The sequence below is a fragment of the Papaver somniferum genome, chromosome 6, assembly GCF_003573695.1.
Source record: "Papaver somniferum cultivar HN1 chromosome 6, ASM357369v1, whole genome shotgun sequence".
NCBI lineage: Eukaryota > Viridiplantae > Streptophyta > Magnoliopsida > Ranunculales > Papaveraceae > Papaver > Papaver somniferum.
This window is the reverse complement of record NC_039363.1, coordinates 3642173-3661824: the sequence shown is the minus strand read 5'-3', so window position 1 is coordinate 3661824 and position 19652 is coordinate 3642173. Positions and strand designations below refer to the sequence as shown.

Below are 19652 nucleotides of genomic sequence, written 5' to 3'. Positions count from 1 at the left end.
ATAAGAAAAAAAACTCATTTGGTCCTGAGTTGTGTCAGTTACAAATAAGAATATGTTGCATCGGAGAAGATGAAATAAACAAAAACATCACACGAATTTCAGATGCCTGTATACATTCTAAAATGTTGAGTAGTGAATAATGTACATAGAAATCACTTAGAGCCATTCTTTATAAGTTCTAATGTAGACTCTCTTGACCACCTGACTGAGAAAGAAATAACCAAGAAAAAGCACAACTAGGAAACCAAAATAGGACAATGGCAGGTCAGTCATTCCCATTACTTTCCCTATAGGTGTAAATGGCAGTGCAATCCCTACAGCAGATATCAAAAGAGTGGAGCAGATCACAGGCCATGACGCTACTTCCTGGATGAACGGAATTTTCTCTGTTCGGATCATATGGATTATAAGGGTTTGCATGAGTAGCCCTTCAACAAACCATCCAGAATGGTAGAGCTTATCTCCGGAGGAGGGATGGTATACTTCGTAGTAGCACCAAAAAAACACAAGACACCCTATATCAAACATGGAGCACACTGGTCCGTTCCATAGCATGAACATAGGTATGCTTTTTGATGACCACCGCTGAGGGAACTTTGCATAGTCTTCTTCTACCGTGTCCCAAGGAATGGGAATCTGACCGACGTTGTATAAAAAATTCTGAACAACGAGTTGCCTTGCTGTCAAGGGCTCGTATCCCAGGAGTACAACTGCAATTAGAAGTGACACAACACTGCCCACATTTGCCACCACCGATAACTTTATGTACTTCATTGTGTTCCCATAAGTAATTCTTCCTCGCTCTACACCGGAAACTAAAACGTTTAAGTCTTTCTCCAGTAGTATAATGTCAGCAAGGTCTTTAGCCACAGATACACCTGAATCAACTGATATCCCAACATCTGCAGCATCCATTGCAAGCGAGTCATTTACTCCGTCTCCCAAGAACCCTACAACATGATCTCCAGCTGTCTGCAGAGACTGAACCACGCGGAGTTTCTGCGTTGGGGTCAGTCGAGCGAAAACCGTAGCCCTCTGAACTGTCTCATGAAAGGTTGAAGGGTCTAAGAGTTCGAGGTCTGGTCCTGTGGATGCATACGTAGTTCTAATTCCTACCTCTTTGCAGACTCTTATAGCTAAGGAGAGTGAGTCTCCAGTTAATACTTTGGCTTCTACACCCTTCTCTGCCAACCTCCGTAATGCTTCCTTCGCCGAATTCTTGGGAGGGTCATAGAAGGTTAGGATGCCAAGGAAAACCATGTTTGATTCCATTTTCTCTCTGTTTACTAGGCCAGTATCGGTAGATTCCTGCAACACCACATGAGCACCACTTAAGATAAAAATCCGCAGAACATAATTTGTTTAAGCTTAGAAATTCTTTGAGATATTTGTTATTTGGGAATGTCCTGCATTATTGTTTGGAACGTACCGTTGTTAGTCTCCGTGTAGCTACTCCAAGAACCCTTAGTCCATCATTGCTTAGTTCATCTCCCATATGCATGATCTTTTGCTGATCTTCTACAGAGAGAGTTATAGTTGAACCACTATCAGCATGGTCACAGAAACTGCAAACCTGTAATACTTCTTCAAGTGCACCTTTAGTGACCACGAGCTTATCAGTACTAAAATGAGGGTAACTTCTATCTCTTATTTCTGAATCTGCTTCAATGATAACAGAGACTCGTCTTCTTGTAAAGTCGAAAGGAATCTCATCTATCTTTTCCCACTTTGATTGTTCGAATCTGTACCCATTTGAATAGACATGAGCTAGAATTGCTTCATCTACAGGATTTTTGAGTTCGGTTTTGAAGTAAGAATTTAAGAATGCAAATCTCAAGACTCTCTCTTTAGGTAGGCCCCTGCTATCCAGGTGATGAACCATTATAAGTTGATCCACAGTGAGAGTACCTGTTTTGTCAATACACAGTATATCCCTGAAACATAACAATGAGAAGATTACCCAAATTCCAGAAAACGGTTGCAGTACAGTAGCTGTAGCTAGTGAGTATATGTAATAGAGGACTTACATGGCTCCCATATTCTGTATGGCTGTCAAGCTTTTTACTATGCATCTATCCTTAGCCATTGCGAGGGCTCCCTTTGCAAGATTAATGTTCACTATGAGTGGAAGCATCTGTGGAGTAAGAGCAACTGCGACTGAAACCCCAAAGAGAATAGCTCTGCTCAAGTTTCTAGACACATAATAATCCGTGAGGACGATTATGGGGACTACAAGTAGCATAACCGCAATGAGCCAATAAGAAATATTTCGAACGCTTTTCTCAAATGTGTCAGGTGGTTTATTCTTCCCAATGGTCGAGAACATGGTACTCATGTAAGTCTTTGCGCCAGTTAAAACCACTAAAGCAGTACCACTACCGGATACAACACTAGTTCCCTGAAATATGTTTTATCGGCACCGTCAAGTACCAAAATTAGACAAACGATACACACGATATAGTGGAAGAAATGAACTATATATACATTTGCGTACCATGAAACAAATGTTTCTTAACTCTAGCAAAGGAGTCGTTCGATCTTCTCGAATATTTGCTGTTTTCTTTGTTGTCCCTGACTCCCCTGTTAATGAGGATTGGCTGTTCAGGAAATAAGATAGTAGTTACCGATCAGTAACCTTTTTATTTTTTTGAAGTAGAAAAAAAAGAAACAACCATGAACCCTGAATCTTGAACTGGTCAGTAACTTTGACTGAAAAAAAATTAGGCCATGGCATGAAAGAACTCATCCTACCTGACAATTAGATCTTTTGAAGTTATTAACCTAACATCACCAGGGAACAAATCTCCTGGACCAAAAATGACAATATCACCTGGCACAACATCTCTCTGATCAATTTGAACTGTTAATTCAGTTTGAATGACGCTGCCTGCACATCTCTGCACTTTAACAGGGCATTTCAAGAGTTCTACTAACTTCATCGCTGCTTTCGAACTGTTGTATTCCTGACAGATAAACACCAAGTGTATCAATTAGCCGTTTTCTTCATATTGTAAAGCATTGTCACAGTGATTACTAGGACCAACAGATCAAGTTTGGATAGATAGTTTACCTGGTAGAATCGAAGAGCTACACTGACGAAAACCAGTACCAACATAATGATACCATTGGGGTAATCACTCGAAGTGAAGGAGAGAATTGCCAACACAATCAAGATGATATTGAAAGGATGAAAGAATGCATTCCAAAGAAGTTGCATCCAACTTGGGAAAGAATGCGAAAGAGGAACATTTGGACCAGTTTCTGCTAGCCTTTTCTCAGCTTCCTTAAAACTTAAGCCTAGAATACATTAAGACATGCTCAAACCAGGTATCATAAAATTCAAACTAATTAGGAAATGAATGATCGAACCTCTTTCTGTGGATCGGACGTATTCAAATACCAAATTGGGACCAGATTGTGCCAAGGCATATAACCAAGAACAAACTTTTCCTTCCTCTTCAGTTTGTTTCCCACCATCAATCTTTTCTGCAATACAAATCAACAACAAGAAGAAAATCAGTAGAATTCAGTTCCAAACACCAACCAAGTAAAGAAATTTTACAGAAAGACGAGAAGAAGGATATATTACTTACTAGGAGAGTACAGCCTCTTAATAAAAAAGCCGAAAATCGAATCGATGAATCTTCTTTTGAGAGCGAAAGAACCATGTTTTTTAACTAGAGTTTCATTCATATGATTTAAAGATGAAGGCTGTGTATGGTTATTTAAGCAGAAACAAGAAGCCGGGAATTTGGTAGTGTCCATGAAAGACAATTGAAGAGAGGGTTCTGATTAAGAAATGAAGCGACTGAAGAAATCGAGAGACATAGAGAGATGGGAGTCGGACGCTGAAGTGTTAGAATTCTCTCTCTCAGACATTTAAAAAGTTCTCAAATTTCTCAACTACCAACCTTCAGAGACGGTTAGGTGCAGTGCCATGCAGAAGCAGCTAGCTTGTGTGTGCCCAAAATATGCATTGTGGTCCAAAAAATGATTTCTACTCTTGTCTATTAGGATGCAAACATGTGCACTGGATACCTTGTGAACATTGCCAGGTGAAATCTAGAATCAAAATTTGACATGGCCAAACCTTTGATATAGGTGCCACCAAAATCATTCATAGACACACACAGCCTACACCCGAATTTTAAAAAGTGACACAAAATCTCTCCCTCAACTTGTCTTGTGTCCCAAATTCTGTTTTATGACTCTAAATTCATCCCGCGCCCCATAATTTGTAGCATAATACTGAATCTAATATGGTAATTTTTTTTTTTTATCTTGATCCGTGTTTCATGATCGATAATTTGTAGCATGATAGAAATTTACTCATGTGATATGCTTGGTCAAAAATCTATTTGGTCACCCAAAATGTGCATTGTGGTCCAAAAAATGCCGTTACCAACTAAACTTCTTCTCCACGGAATAAATTATGAACCCCAAATCTCTTCTTCATTACGAAAATCATGAAGACATTTGGGTAATATCTCAGACTATATTATGAGTAGTATTATGATTGTTAATTTTTTTTCCTAGTTACATTTCTTCAAGGGAGCCTTTAATTACCACGAGCTTATTACTACGGAGATGAGGGTAAAAGAGATTCGATCTCCGTTTAAAGTTGAAAGAAATCTCATCTATCATCTATCTTTTCCCACTTTGCACTTTGCTGGTTCGGATCTGTATAGACGGTTAGGTGCAGTACCATGAAGAAGCTTGTGTGTGAAATTAGAGAGTTGACAAAATTTACTCTTGTTTAACTGTTCGGATGCAAATATATGTAGTGTATTCTTTACCTTGTATCGGTTGCCTAGTGAAACCCAATATTTCTTGGGAAAATGGGTCAATTGTCCAAATATTTTTAAAATATTGTTCAAATGGACGACTAAAAACTTATTATGGGTGAAATGGACACCAAAAAAATAGTAAGGATAAAACTGGATTCATCCTTACTTAAACTTAAAAAATAGTAAGGATGAAACTGGATGCATCCGATGTAAATTAAAAATAAGAAAAAGTATTTAAAAATGGGTAGGATGAAACCGGTTACATCCTGACTATTTTTACATTTTTGTCCATTTAAACAGTATCAAAATCTAAATGTCCTTTTCACCCGGGAATTATTGATTTTGGTCTTTTTAACCAATTTTATGATATTTCTTGTAGACACTAAATATCGAGGTAATGGTTCGATGAAAGAGCGAAAGTTATCGCATACAATATATTTAAGATGACGCCAGAAGAGCCACGAGTAAAGTGTGATGATCGTGTGAAGTTACCGAGTACGTGTGAGAAGAGTCAAGGTAAGCGTGCGTTAGTGACGCACGCCAGATCCGAAAATAAAGGTTTTATTAGCTGTCATCCACTATGTAAACCCTTATATAAGGGGACCGAGCGACCTGTTGAGAAGGGATCTTTTGGAGAGTTTAGACGGATAATTGAGGAGGGAGAAAGATTGTTTGTTTTCCAAGTTAAGAGTCTATCTCAAATCTTGTAACTATACTGAAGATTTTATGAATGAATGTATAAATTTTAGAATGATTACTTGAATTATTATTAAGATTTCATTAAGGGTGTGGTTGTAGGATTTTCTTCAACTACATTTTGGCGCTAGAAATCAGCTCGGAATGATATACGGTGGTGGTGCATGTTTAAAGGATTAAATCTAACAATTCAATAGGATAATCTCAGAAAGTTCATCGTCATTGCTCAAATTTTTATTTCGTTACAAAGAAGTTCTCTTTTATATCGAAACAAGAAAACAAAAATGGTGAGAAGAAGTAAGAGAATCGCTGGAAGAAGGAGTGAAATTGCGGAGTCATCTAGGATGGGAGAAAGAAATAATCCTCAACAACAAGATCATAGTCAAGCTTAACAGGAACCTGTACTAAATATCGCTATCGACTATGATAGAGTAAGTGTTCATACTTCAAAAACAAAATCAACAGAAGAAAATGAATAAAGGACTGGAAAAGGAGGATTCGTAGGAGGAGATGATGAAGATATGACAATCGCCGAAATTCGACAGAGGTTGGCTGAAGAAAGAAGGCGAGAGGAGGAAGAACGCACGAATTTTGTGCGCCAGAATAATGAGTTAAAAGAAGAGAATATAAGATTACGGGAGCAGAGATTGAGAAATATGAGTCGCTCAAGGTCGAGATCAAATACATCAATACACGGTCAATCTAGCCGAAAAGACACCAGACGACAATCACGTTTGGATGATACTGTAGAAAATAGTCAGGAAAATGATGATCTACATGATCGACGGGATGAATATCGCGTAAACCAACCGCCAACGGATGACCGGTATGTACAACATTTCATTCATATAATTCTTGATGGTCTTCCCATTTCTATATTGCAAAAATATTTTTACAACGCAAAACTCATGACATGAAACAGCTACGCGAAATCTTAACAATGAAAGCATGGGTTTAAGAGATTAGTAAAAACAATATTTAAGCTAACTAACCTGATCATATGCAATGAGGAAGGAGCAGAAGAACTTGGCTTATCCTGATAAAACAAATCATCCTTAATTTCTTCCTGCTAATTCTAATGAACTTCCTGCAGTTTCATCCTTTCTTTTTTTGAATGAAAAGGTTAAAATATTATTGGAAAAAGGAAAAAAGAAATACAGGGATGAAAGCACTAAACAAGTGCCCCAAAAGAAACAAACTAAACTAAAGACTCAGAATCTTAGACTAAGCCTTAACAGCAACTAGCAAAGGAATACATCCCTCCATCCAAGTTCCAAACTCCAAAGAGCTTAAAAGAACATAAAAGAAAAAGTCACAGCCTATTCCTTCCTAGAAAAAGGTTAAAATACATCCCTGCAGTTTCATCCTTTTTAACTGTGCATCTATCATGTAGCTACAGAAAGAAGACTCCGACTAAAACAAAAACCCCAATTCCCATGCCCATAACAAATCGGTTTTGATGTGCATCACGAGGTGCTACATGATTCTCCGTAATAGCGGTCTTATGAGATGATGACCATAGAATTGAAGAGGATGATTCGTTTCTATCAATTCTTTCCTTGTGCAAATTCAAACGCCCTATTGAATTCAACGTTGCTCTGTATATATAATCCCCCTCCTCCTTAACTTGTTGCCCTCGCTTGTCTTGGTAAAAAACTTTGACTACTTCATCATCAAAACTTGAAAGGTATAATTTACCGGCAATGTCTAAACTTAGGATTACTGGCCTACTTAGTGAATCTCTCCCACGCGACACTGTCGATACACTATCTGCATTTAGAGTTTCAGATCCAGCACGTGCAGAAAAATCCATCTTTTTATATATACCAATAAAACCATCAGCCTGTGTAACTGATAACCTGTAAATACCGGAGATAAGATCAATTCCAGGTCTTAACTTTTGACCGCCGAGAATTGTATTGGTAGGATAATCAAAACTTTCCCAAACAATTTGAGAATCTAAACCATATAACACAGTTTCCATCATCTTGCATCTTTGCGTATGATGCTGGTTCCGGTACATCGTGTAGCAAGAGTTTATCTTTATTGTCTGTACGCAGTACTAATTTTCCTTCGTGAGTGAATAAAATTGAAGATGGTTCGTGCAATGGAAAATCATTAGGGTTAGCAGTCCAAACAATTGTTTGTTCTAACGATTTAACAAACCATATACCAACTACATATCCGCTTGGATACCACGGTAACTGGTAGAAGCCAAAAGCAATGTTACCCGAGGGAGAAAGCCAATAAGGAGTACTATTATTATTTAAAGAAACAGATGAACCTCTAGTTATGTTTCTGACCAAATAATTATCCGTGGAAGAAGATGAAGAGGAAGATTCAACACCTAATAATGGAACAACAAGAAGTAATAAGGATAAGGTTATCTGAATTACCTGTAAAAACTTCATGATGGTTTGATGAAACAAAAAACTTCACATGAGATACTGGAAAATTTTCCATTTACATAATAAATGATTCTTATTTATCGGAATATAGTTTAAACAGTAACTGATAAAACTTTATCTTGACTAAGTAAACTAAATCTTGAAGATGACTTGGGCCTATTTTCTAGTAGGTGTTGCACGTTTTCTTGACTGCACGGTTACCTGGTCTTTCTCTGCACGATAATTAACTAACCTCGGCTATATACACTCTAACAGTTATGGAGCAGTACGTGATCACATTCCTAGAAATAGGAAACGGAAACGAGTTATGGCAGTCCGGTCCAGGGACGGACTCAGAAATTAGCCTAGGATAGGGCTAGAATATCAATGGTTGTCATTGGGGTCGAAGGCCGCGGCAACTTTTGTAGAAGGAGTTACATATTAGTGATGAACGAAAATCTACCTATACAGTACTAGATAAATAGACAAGTTTAAGATAAAAATCCGCAAATTTTAATCACGAAAAGTGACGGAGATAAGAATTTATAGCTTATAGCTAAAAAATGGGAAAACAATGGATGTAATGAACAAAGTTTTATGTTTTAAGCAAAATATTCGGCTAAAAATTATTTAAGCTACAGATACAAGGATTAATTATGAATAGAGGTGGGCTAAATGATAATTTTCAAAAAATTTCTTGTATAAAAATTTTATTTAACCAAAGATAGGGACGGGCTATAGTCCGGGCTAGCCCCTTGCTAGGCCCATCCCTGGTCCGGTCCATTGGTTAAATTGGAGTTTGCAGCATATTTGGACCATTGATATAGCGCTTCATTCAATTAGCGAAAATTCTAATCGAGAGTTTAGGGTTTACACAACTGAGGTTGAATTTCTCGAGGTTTTAGAGATGTCTTCTTGAGTAAGTAATGACTTTCATAAAAGTAAGGGAAAATATGTCATTTGTCCAAATATTTTTAAAACATGGTTTAAATGAACGAGTAAAAATTATTATGGATGCAATGGACGCCAAAAAGTATTTTAAAATGGGCAAAATGAAACTGTTACATCCCGATTATTTTTACATTTTTGTCCATTGTTAATTTTGATCTTTTTAACCAATTTTGTGTAAAAGTAATTATTCATCATCAACATCTATTATAGGTAGTAATACTCTTAATACTCATCTTAACTTGGAAACCATCAAAATCTCTACCTGTATTCGAATCTGTGTCAAAACAGTGGTTATCTATAATCACTGACCCCAAATTTGTGCACAAACATTTACTTAAAAACCCTAAATTTTTAATCCAAGGACTCTTTTGGGGCGATGATTTTCATGCTCGGAGAAAACCCACGTATGGATACATCTCTCTTGATGGAAACTCCAATAGGGTTGTCCTTTTTCAAACCCTTACTTTTACAGAGAAAAAAATTGGTACAAAGATTGTGCAATCTTATAATGGTTTACTCTTATGTAAAAGTTGCTCACTCGAGAATTGTGATTTTACTTATTACATTTTCAATCCCTTCACAAAAAAATACAAAACCATAATTCAGTTTCAAACTTTGAGTTTGTGTCCGAATTTTGATAAAAGCTTTAGTTTAGCGTTTGATCCATTCAAGTCCCCTTATTACAAAGTTATTGCTTTCTGGAAAATTTTGGACGAAAATTTTGGTTATAAGTATAGAACTGAAATCTACAATTCTGAAACATCATCTTGAAGGTTGTCATGTACTTCCCTACATGATGGTATACCATGGAGTTCTGGCATTTTCTGGAATGGTTCGTCGTGTTAGAAATCCCCGGGCCTAACTAACCTCGAAAACCGGCTTGCAAGGTTAGGGTTGTCCATGGCTTATTAAGCATGGATTCTAGGTTGCCCTAGGTGATGTGGTATTATTTAACACCCCCCCTCAACGACTAGGGCTACACTGAACTGATGGGTATGATAGCCGCTGACTGGGCTACACTGACGGGTATGATACGAAAGCCGCTGACTGGGCTACATTGATGGGTGATACGGAAACCACGGACACACGGATGGACATGGGTAGGCTGAGAGGGGCCTGGCTCTGATACCATGTTAGGAATCCCCGGGCCTAACTAACATCGAAAACCGGCTTGCAAGGTTAGGGTTGTGGTGTAGAATGTTAGTACTAGAAATCACACAATGTATAAAACTTCTCAAAGGAAGAGTTTTCTTTTGTTCAAAATCTGCCCTTTCTTCCTTACAGACGTGGCCATATATAGGCCTTATGGAATATGTCAATATCTCTTATGATTAATGCTAATAAAGAGGAAATCCTACTAAATATAATATCATGCCAATACTTGCAAGATATCTCTTATTTCCTAACAAAATAACAAATAGGAAAATATTCATACATGGCTAACGGATATTCTTTCGTCGATCCCTTCCTTCCAAGTAGGATTCTGCCATATCTTGCACTACATCATTCTCCCCAGGAAAGAGGAAATTCGCCCTCGAATTAGGCAGGTTAGAAAAATCATCATCAGACAAGTCACCGTGGTAGGGAATGAGATGACGTACATTGAACACATCAGCAGTATGAATATGATTGGGAAGTCGCAGACGGTAAGCATTAGGATTGATCTTCTCAATAATTTCAAAAGGACCAATCTTGCGAGGACCCAATTTGTTGTATATACCCGTAGAGAAACGTTCCTTAATAAGTACAGCCCAAACGAAATCACCTACCTCAAATTCAATGTGACGACGATGCTTATCGGCGGCCGTTTTGTACTTCGTAGAGGACGCCACCAAGTTTTGAGCAGCATCGGCATGTATCTGCTGTAAGTGATGCACCAACTCATCAGCAGTGGCATGCACGCGTTGTAAATCTGGCACAGGCGCAAGATCAAGGGGTGAACGTGGATTAAATCCACAGACCACTTGGAAAGGGATAAACCCGGTGCTCTTATGAATGGCTCTGTTGAAGGAAAATTCTGCTTGAAACAAATGCCTGTCCCATTGTTTAGTGTGAGAACCCACGAGGCTGCGAAGTATATTCCCAAGAGATCGGTTAACAACCTCTGTCTGCCCATCCGTTTGAGGGTGATAAGCACTGCTGAATTTCAACTCCGTACGCAATAATTTCCAAAGACACCGCCAGAAATGACTAAGAAATTTAGAATCACGGTCCGATACAATGGATTCTGGGAGACCATGAAGACGATACACGTGTTGGAAAAACAAAAATGCCACATGAACCGCATCCGTAGTTTTTTTGCAAGCTATAAAGTGCGCCATTTTGGAAAATCTGTCAACTACGACAAAAACAGAATCCATTCCATGTTGAGTGCGAGGCAAACCCACAACAAAGTCCATACTAATATCAGTCCAAGGCTTAGACGGAATTGGTAATGGAATATAAAGACCAGCATTTGTCGAAGAACCTTTAGATACCTGACAGATATGACAATGAGAAACGAAACGTTGTACCTCTTTAAACAAGCGCGGCCAAAAGTATGATGCTGAAACCAACTGGAAGGTCTTGTCACGACCAAAGTGACCCTCGTTATGCAGTTCTTGAATGATACGTAAACGCCAGCTACAGTCAGGAGCAAAGCCGAGTTCCCTTGAAGACAAAACCATCCAACAGCGTGAACTGGGCACTGTTGCCAGCATGCACAGCGTCCAGAATTGAGCCAAAATAGGGGTCAGTCTTGTACAAATCAGCAAACGACTCCAAACCTAAGACCTCCGTCCGTAGTGACGTTAGCAGACTTCGTCGACGACTAAGACCATCAGCCACACGGTTCTGAGTGACAGCCTTGTGTTTGAGGACAAATGTGAAATCCTGCAGATAATTAGCCCATTTAACTTGTCGTGCATTCATCTTGTCTTGATTGCCTATGTGCTTGAGAGCATCATGGTCAGTAAACAATACAAATTCAGAATGAATCAAATAATGACGCCAGTGCTTTAGGGTTTGGATGATGGCATAAAACTCTAGTTCATACGTGCTGTAATTTCGCTTAGCTCCATTTAATTTCTCACTAAAAAATGCGATCGGTTTACTGGTTTGGCTGAGGACTGCACCTATACCAACCTTAGAGGCATCTGTATGAACCTCAAATGGTAAAGAAAAATTTGGTAAAGACAATATAGGGGCAGAACAAAGCTTCTCCTTCAGGAAGATGAAGCTTGCTGTAGCTGCGTCTGTCCAAGCAAACTTGCCATTCTTCATGTAGTCGATGATTGCTGCTGCAATAGTGCTAAAGTGGGGAATAAACCTTCTATAAAAGGACGCGAACCCATGAAAAATCCTGGCCTCATGGATTGTTTGCGGACAAGGCCAAGGACGCACAGCATCAACCTTCGATTTATCCACGGAAATACCATCCTTGGATATGACGTATCCAAGAAACAAAATGCGATCTGTACCGAAGACACACTTCTTTGTAGCGGCAAAGAAATTTTGCTGGCGTAAGACTACTAAGACCTCACGAATATGACGCAAGTGCATATCCAAGTTAGTACTATAAACCAAAATGTCATCGAAATAAACGACCACAAACTTACCCAAAAATGGTTTTAATACTTCATTCATGACACGCATAAACGTACTTGGAGCATTGGAGAGACCAAACGGCATCACCAACCATTCATAAAGTCCTTCCCTAGTTTTAAAAGCGGTCTTCCACTCATCTCCAGGCCGTATACGAATCTGATGGTAGCCACTACGCAAATCCAATTTGCTAAAAATCGTAGCACCATGAAGCTGGTCCAGGATATCATCCAGACGAGGGATGGGAAAACGATACTTCACCGTAATCTTATTAATAGCACGACTGTCCACACACATGCGCCATGAACCGTCCTTCTTAGGAATGAGCAACGCCGGAACTGCACAAGGACTAAGACTCTCCCTGATGAGACCCTTGGCTAATAACTCCCCTACCTGACGTTGTAGTTCCTCGTGTTCTCTTGGGCTCATACGGTAATGAGCTCGATTAGGAGAACCGATCCTGGTACTAAGTCTATCCGGTGCTGAATAGCTCGAGATGGAGGCAACCCCTCCGGAAGGTCAACAGGAAAAATGTCTGCAAAGTCCGATAATACTCCCTGGATACATGACGGAACCCCAGCCGTCGCAGATGCAAGAGAAAGACCACACAAGATGAACACAATACCCTCATCTATCATCTCGGTCTCAAACGTACGCCAAGACAGAAAATTGGAAGCCAGATTAGAGAGTGGTTTGTGCACAGTCTCCTTGGCAGGTACTAACGTGATGCGAGTCGATTTGAACAAGAATGAATATGTGTTTAGTTTACCATCGTGAATTACCTCCCTGTCGTATTGCCAAGGTCGTCCCAATAGCAGATGACAAGCATCCATAACCACGACATCACACCACAAAGCATCTCGTATACAGAACCAATGGAAAACTTCACAAGACAACGTTTGGAAATAGTTACCTCCGAACCTTTACTCAGCCAGTGAAGAGAGTACGGACTAGGATGTTTCTCTGTTGATAACTTGAGTTTTTCTCACAGCTCTTCAGACACCACGTTCTCACAGCTGCCTGAGTCAATGATCATTCGACAGACTTTTCCTTCTATGGTGCACGTTGTCTGGAAGATGTTCTTTCTGAGCCATGACTCGTCAGTGTCAACCTTCGGCGTCAGGAACGATGGTCGAGAAATCATCAAGCAGTCACCTTGGTCCCCTGGCAGAAATACTTCATCGAACTCAGTTGATGTCTCCTCAGCATCAGCAGCAGTAGTCTCTACAAGTAAAGCTTTGCCAGGTCGACCAGCCTTACGACAATCGTTTGCCAAGTGACCAGGATCACCACATCGGTAGCATTTAGGACCAGGCCTTGAGACGTACTAACATTCTGTTGAGCGGAAGCAATCTGTGAAGGAGTAATAGTAGGACGGCCAACAGCTGCTCTAATTGACTTACGGGATAATTGTTTTTCCAAACGCAGAGCTCGTTGGTGAACCTCAGACACAGAAAAATAATCAAACATATTTAGTGTGTCCTGGAAAGTCTCACGCCGACCACCTATATAGCGGGAGACAAGCTGATCATCGGTGTCTGTAATACCTGACCGAGTGACCAAATCATAGAACTCTTTCGTATATTCATCAATGGATCGAAAACCCTGACGAAGATTTTGTAAGCGAATATACAGTTCTCTGGTATAGTTAAATGGCAAAAAGGCTGAACGCATACACTTTTCAAGCCTTGCCCAGGAAGAAATATGAGTTTTACCTTTTTGAATCCGGGAAGCTTTCAGTTGACGCCACCAAACAGCAGCCCTACCCCGAAAGCGTGTAGCCACAAGCGGAACCACTCGATCATCAGGAACCCTCTTAAATTCCAGAACTTCCTCCACAGTAGAAAACCAGTCGATACAATCCTCTGGTGTCAACCCGCTACCATGAAACTCAGGAATTTCGATGCGGAATGATGATTCCCAACTCCTAGATTCACACTCACGCCCAACAAAAGGGTTATAAGTATCATTATCGTCATCTTCATCAGATGAGTTGGACTCATCAGTAGGAGGATGACGGCGCTCATGTCGTTGTAACAGGGTTGCTACCTGACCGGCGAGCTGCTCAACCATGCGTGATAGTTCATCGTATCTCGTTCTATCCATCACCTCATCAACCATAGCTTCGCGAGGACCACCCTGACCTCTACCACGAACCATGTTGGAAGGATCGATACCCAGTTTCTGAATACCAAATGGTGTAGAATGTTAGTACTAGAAATCACACAATGTATAAAACTTCTTAAAGGAAGAGTTTTCTTTTGTTCAAAATCTTCCCTTTCTTCCTTACAGACGTGGCCATATATAGGCCTTATGGAATATGTCAATATCTCTTATGATTAATGCTAATAAAGAGGAAATCCTACTAAATATAATATCATGCCAATACTTGCAAGATATCTCTTATTTCCTAACAAAATAACAAATAGGAAAATATTCATACATGGCTAACGGATATTCTTTCGTCGATCCCTTCCTTCCAAGTAGGATTCTGCCATATCTTGCACTACATCAGGTTGCCCGTGGCTTATTAAGCATGGATCCTAGGTTTCCCTAGGCGATGTGGTACTATTTAAAACTGGTGCCACGAAGACGGTCTTTGGTTTACTTTGTTATCAATCAAGGTTTAATAAGGGTACTTCGAAACCCTGCTCAAGAATACAATAGTAGAAAGGCTTTCGACATTGCTGTGTATGGGGGCCATTTCTATCTTTGTGAGAAAGATCCTCATTGTCATTTCAGAATATTCGAAAGGGATGCTACTAACTCTATTTGGAATGTGATAGGCCGAGTCAATGTGAGTTTAAATCCATATAGGTCTCCTTCTGGTTCAACATTTCTGTCTTTCTTGGATAAAATTCTGTTCATTACGGAGAAAGGAGAAGAAAAAGAGTCAACAAAGATTGTCCTCCTAACAAAAGAGAGTATGGTTGTCTCTTATGATCTAAAAGATTTGAGCTTTGAGAAAAATTTTGACCTATCAACATGTTCAAAATTTCGGCCTGGTGTCAAATTTCATCAATATATCGAGTCCTTAGCTTGTGTTTAGCCCGGATACATCAACTGCAGAATCTCTTGCTTTGAGAGCCATTCTAGGATACATCAACTGCAGCATCTCTTGCTTTGAGAGCCATTCTAGAATTTATTGGTCGGAGCATGCAGGCCAAGTAGAACGAGGAATAAATGGAATGAAAATCATGAAGACACTTGGGTAATATACTAATATCTCAATCTATATTATGAGTACGTCTAGTTTTGTTTTCTATTTTTTATTTTCATTTGAATGTACCTTGAATCTGAAGGAATTTGGCTTAGAATCTAATTTACTTCGATGACAGGTAATTATCATGCATGTATCTCTGTCTAATCTAATTTATTTTCAAGGAGAGGGAGTCTCCGGTTAATACTTTCGCCTCTGTACGCTTCTCCCTAACCTCCTTAATGCCTGCTTTGCTGAGCTCTTGGGAGAGTCAACTGTCTCACAGTTTACTTTGCCACTACCACTAGTTTCCTGCAACACCAAATAGTGCCACTTAAAATTATGCATTCACAGTTTGGAAATTCCTTGAGACTATGTTGTGAAAGGCGCCCTAAGCACTGGCCTAGGCGCACGAGTCGCCCAAGTGGCGCCTAGGAAACAAAGAGCTCTAGGCCCCACTATGTGTACTTTTTCAATAAAAATTTTCCACGAGCGCCTAGCACAACATAGCAAATCTACTGCCGTGGCCTAAATCTTATCATATGGACATACAATTTTACCGTTCACCCAAATTCTACTGTGAAACAAAATTCCCCGTAACTTGGCTCATGAACCAATTTTTTTTGTCACCCTAAATTTTTCTTTGGGCAAATAAGTGTTTGCATAATCCAAGCAAAACTAGTGATAAAAAATTAAGGTGACCAAACTTGTGATACAAAAATCCCACTCAAATGTTGGGAACCATTAAAACTCCACTTAAACAAAATCGATACAAAAATCCTATCAAAACAAAATTGATACAAAAACCCTAATTTTCAAATTTTTGTTTCATCAAATTTTATGTTGGTTTCATCAATTTTTTTTAGGATTTTTGTGTTAATTTTGTTTTGATGGAGTTTTTGTGTTACTTTTATTTTAATGAGTTTTTTGTGGATGGATAGCGACACCTTTGGGGTTATAACTCGCGGACCGTAATCCAAAATCTACTAAGGTAAAAGAAAATATGTAGGGAAAATTGAGAAAATGCCCCAATATGGGGTGCAATGTTGGAAATCTGCCCCAACGTCAAAAATAGTTGGAAAAATGCCCCATTCCGTTAAAATTCCATCCAACCCAGTTAAGTCACATGTGTATGACAACCATCACCACCAGAACCACCACTAAACCGCCGCCACCACCACCCGAACCTTAAACCTTGAACTCTAAACCTTGAATCCTGAATTTTGAACCCCAAACCCTGAATTCTGAAGGATATATTTGGCTTTTTTTCGCATGTATAAGCTCACACATGTGACTTAACTGGATTTCTAACGAAATGGGGCATTTTTCCAATTTTTTAAATGTTGGGGCAGATTTCCAACATTGCACCAGTTTTGGGGCATTTTTCCAATTCTCCGAAATATGTATGGTGAGTGGGTGACCATACCCGACGAAGTCCAACCTTGTATGGTCACAAAAATTGTGTTGATTATTCATAAATCCAAAATCCACCCATGTGACATTAAATGTTTGAAAAATCTATTTTGCTACCCAAATATGCATTGTGGTCCAACAAATGCGTGGTTGAGATTAATATATGGGTTACCTTTACAAATTGAACTTCTCCATGGAATAAATCTCAAATCTCTTCATTTCTCTTGCTTAGGATTTTCATTTACATAATCAATGAATAGGGGTTTCCTGAAGATACAGAATTGTGCGTGAATTTCCCAAAGTATGTCTTCTTCACCAGAGCAAAGAAGAGAAGGGAAAAAAAGAAAAGGTAAGACTTTTGATGATATCTTGACACGCATTCTAAATGGCTTGCTTAGCTTTAAAGGAAAGATGTCTTCTTTAACAAAGCTAAGAAAAGGTGAGATTTCTAGTAATAATTCATCAGCATCAGCATCTCTTATAGATAGTAATATTGATATCTTAACGCTCATTCTAATTCAATTACCATCGAAATCTCTACTTGTTTGTAAATCTGTATCCAAACAGTGGTTTTCTATAATCACCGACCCCCTATTTGTTCACGAATATTTCATTCAGAATTCTAGAATTTCAACCCCAAGACTCTTCTGTGGCGATGATTCACTCACTCCCACATATTATTACATCTCTCTCGATGGAAATACCAATAGCTATGTCCCTTTTGAAACCCTCACTTTTATAGAAGATAAATATGGTATAAAGATTGTGAAATCTTGCAATGGCTTACTCTTATGTAAAAGTTGCTCACTTAGCTTATAGCGGCAACTGCAAGATCAATCTTAGCTTATATAAAGACAACTCTCTTTATTGATGTTTAGAAAATCTCTCAAAACTAAACACAAGCTCTAATCTTGCTCATATGATCAACCACAACTTTGGTGACTTCTAATTCCCTTAAGATTACATCAATTGCCTTTTCTTATCCTAACCAACTTGTTAGAAATTATCTTAGGCTTAATGTTGAAGTTTAACCAACATTCTCCCCGTTAAGCTTCAACCTTACTCGTGACATATCTTGTACTCCACTCAGTTGTCTCATTTCTTCAAACTTGATCCGAGCTAATGCCTTTGTTAATATATCTGCCTTCTGCTCAGTTCCAGGTATGTGTTCTACGTTAATGACCTCCTTCTCGATGCATTCTCGTATGAAATGATACCTTTTGTGAATGTGTTTCGTCTTCCCATGAAACACTGGATTTTTAGTGAGTGCAATTGCAGACTTATTATCAATCTTGATGAGAACTTTTTCAGGTTCTCTTCCTTTGATTTCACCCAACAGTTCTTGAAGCCATATTGATTGTTTAGCTGCTTCTGTTGCGGCCATAAACTCAGCTTCGCATGATGACAGAGCTACTGTGTCTTGCTTCTATGAGCACCATGTGATAGGTGCATCTCCTAGGTAAAAGATATGACCTGTCGTACCTTTTCCATCATCTTGGTCAATATTATGACTGCTGTCACTATACCCAACAATTCCTTTTGATCCTCCTCGACCATACTTCAATCCACAGCTGATTGTTCCTCTTAGATATCTCAATATATGCTTTATTACATCACCATGAGACTTGCATGGACTCTGCATATAACGGCTTGCTACTCCCACAGAGAAAGCCAAATCTGGTCTTGTGTGTAATAAGTATCTTAGGCATCCAACATTTCTTCTATAACTCGTTGGATTAATCTCAGCTTCTTCTTGTGCCTTTGAAACTTTAAGTACAAACTCCATTTGTATCTTAGTTGGATTACAAGTTTCAAGTCATGCTTCTTTCAGAATTCTCCTTGCATAAGCTTCTTGTTTAATATAAATCACATCTACTCCTTGATGGACTTCTATGCCAAGGTAATAAGTGAGTTTTCCGAGGTATGACATCTCAATCTTTGATGACATTTCTCTCTTGAACTCATTGATCACCTTAAGAGAATTGCCAGTCAAAAATAGATCATCTACATAGACTGCAATCACAAGAAGCGTTCCCTTTTCTTCTCTTCTGTATACTGATGTTTCTTTAGAGCACTTAACAAATCTGATTTCTCTTAAGATTTGATCTAACTTTGTATTCCAGGCTCGAGGAGCTTGTCTTAGACCATATAGAGCTTTTGATAACTTATAAACCTTATGCTCTTGTCCTTTTACTTCAAAACCTTCTGGTTGTTCAACATACACGTCTTCTCGCAATTCACCATGTAAGAATGTTGTCTTAACGTCTAAGTGGTGAATTTCCCATGAGTTTGATGCAGCTTCTTCTATTAAGAGACGAATTGTCTCTAGTCTAGCAACTGGTGCGAAAACTTCATCAAAGTCTATGTTTGATTCTTGAACGTATCCCTTAGCTACAAGTCTTGCCTTATATTTGTTAATAGTTCCATCAGCATTTCTTTTAACCTTCAAGATCCACTTGAGGCCAATCACTTTTACCCCACCAGCTTATCAACTACAAACCAAGTCTTGTTTCTGTTGATTGAAATAATTTCTTCTCTACATGCTTGTGTCCATTTAGTCGAGACCTTTGCTTCCTGAAAATTCCTTGGTTCATCATTAACAGAAAGTAGCATAATCTCACATTCTTCTGCACCTTG

The 19652-nt window shown here is 39.0% G+C and overlaps 1 protein-coding gene across 1 annotated transcript; it reads right to left on the bottom strand.

The window, feature by feature from the left end:
• Window positions 1-75: 75 nt before the first annotated feature.
• On the bottom strand, window positions 76-3835 carry LOC113286709 (magnesium-transporting ATPase, P-type 1-like). Its single transcript, XM_026535305.1, has 8 exons — window positions 3594-3835; window positions 3370-3486; window positions 3071-3297; window positions 2752-2963; window positions 2495-2597; window positions 2028-2398; window positions 1430-1934; window positions 76-1308 (listed from the first exon to the last, which is right to left on the bottom strand). Exons 1-8 carry the CDS (start codon window positions 3763-3765, stop codon window positions 157-159), a joined length of 2859 nt encoding a protein of 952 aa, XP_026391090.1. The 5' UTR covers window positions 3766-3835; the 3' UTR covers window positions 76-156.
• Between the last annotated feature and the right edge of the window lie 15817 nt (window positions 3836-19652).

Bases quoted from the DNA above. Each gene is read 5' to 3' on its own strand.
- LOC113286709 (XM_026535305.1), bottom strand. From the start codon at position 3,765: ATGGACACTACCAAATTCCCGGCTTCTTGTTTCTGCTTAAATAACCAT. The intron at 3,298-3,369 runs GTTCGATCATTC...AATGTATTCTAG, and splicing joins CGTCCGATCCACAGAAAGAG to GCTTAAGTTTTAAGGAAGCT. The intron at 1,309-1,429 runs GTACGTTCCAAA...GTGGTGTTGCAG, and splicing joins CTACACGGAGACTAACAACG to GAATCTACCGATACTGGCCT.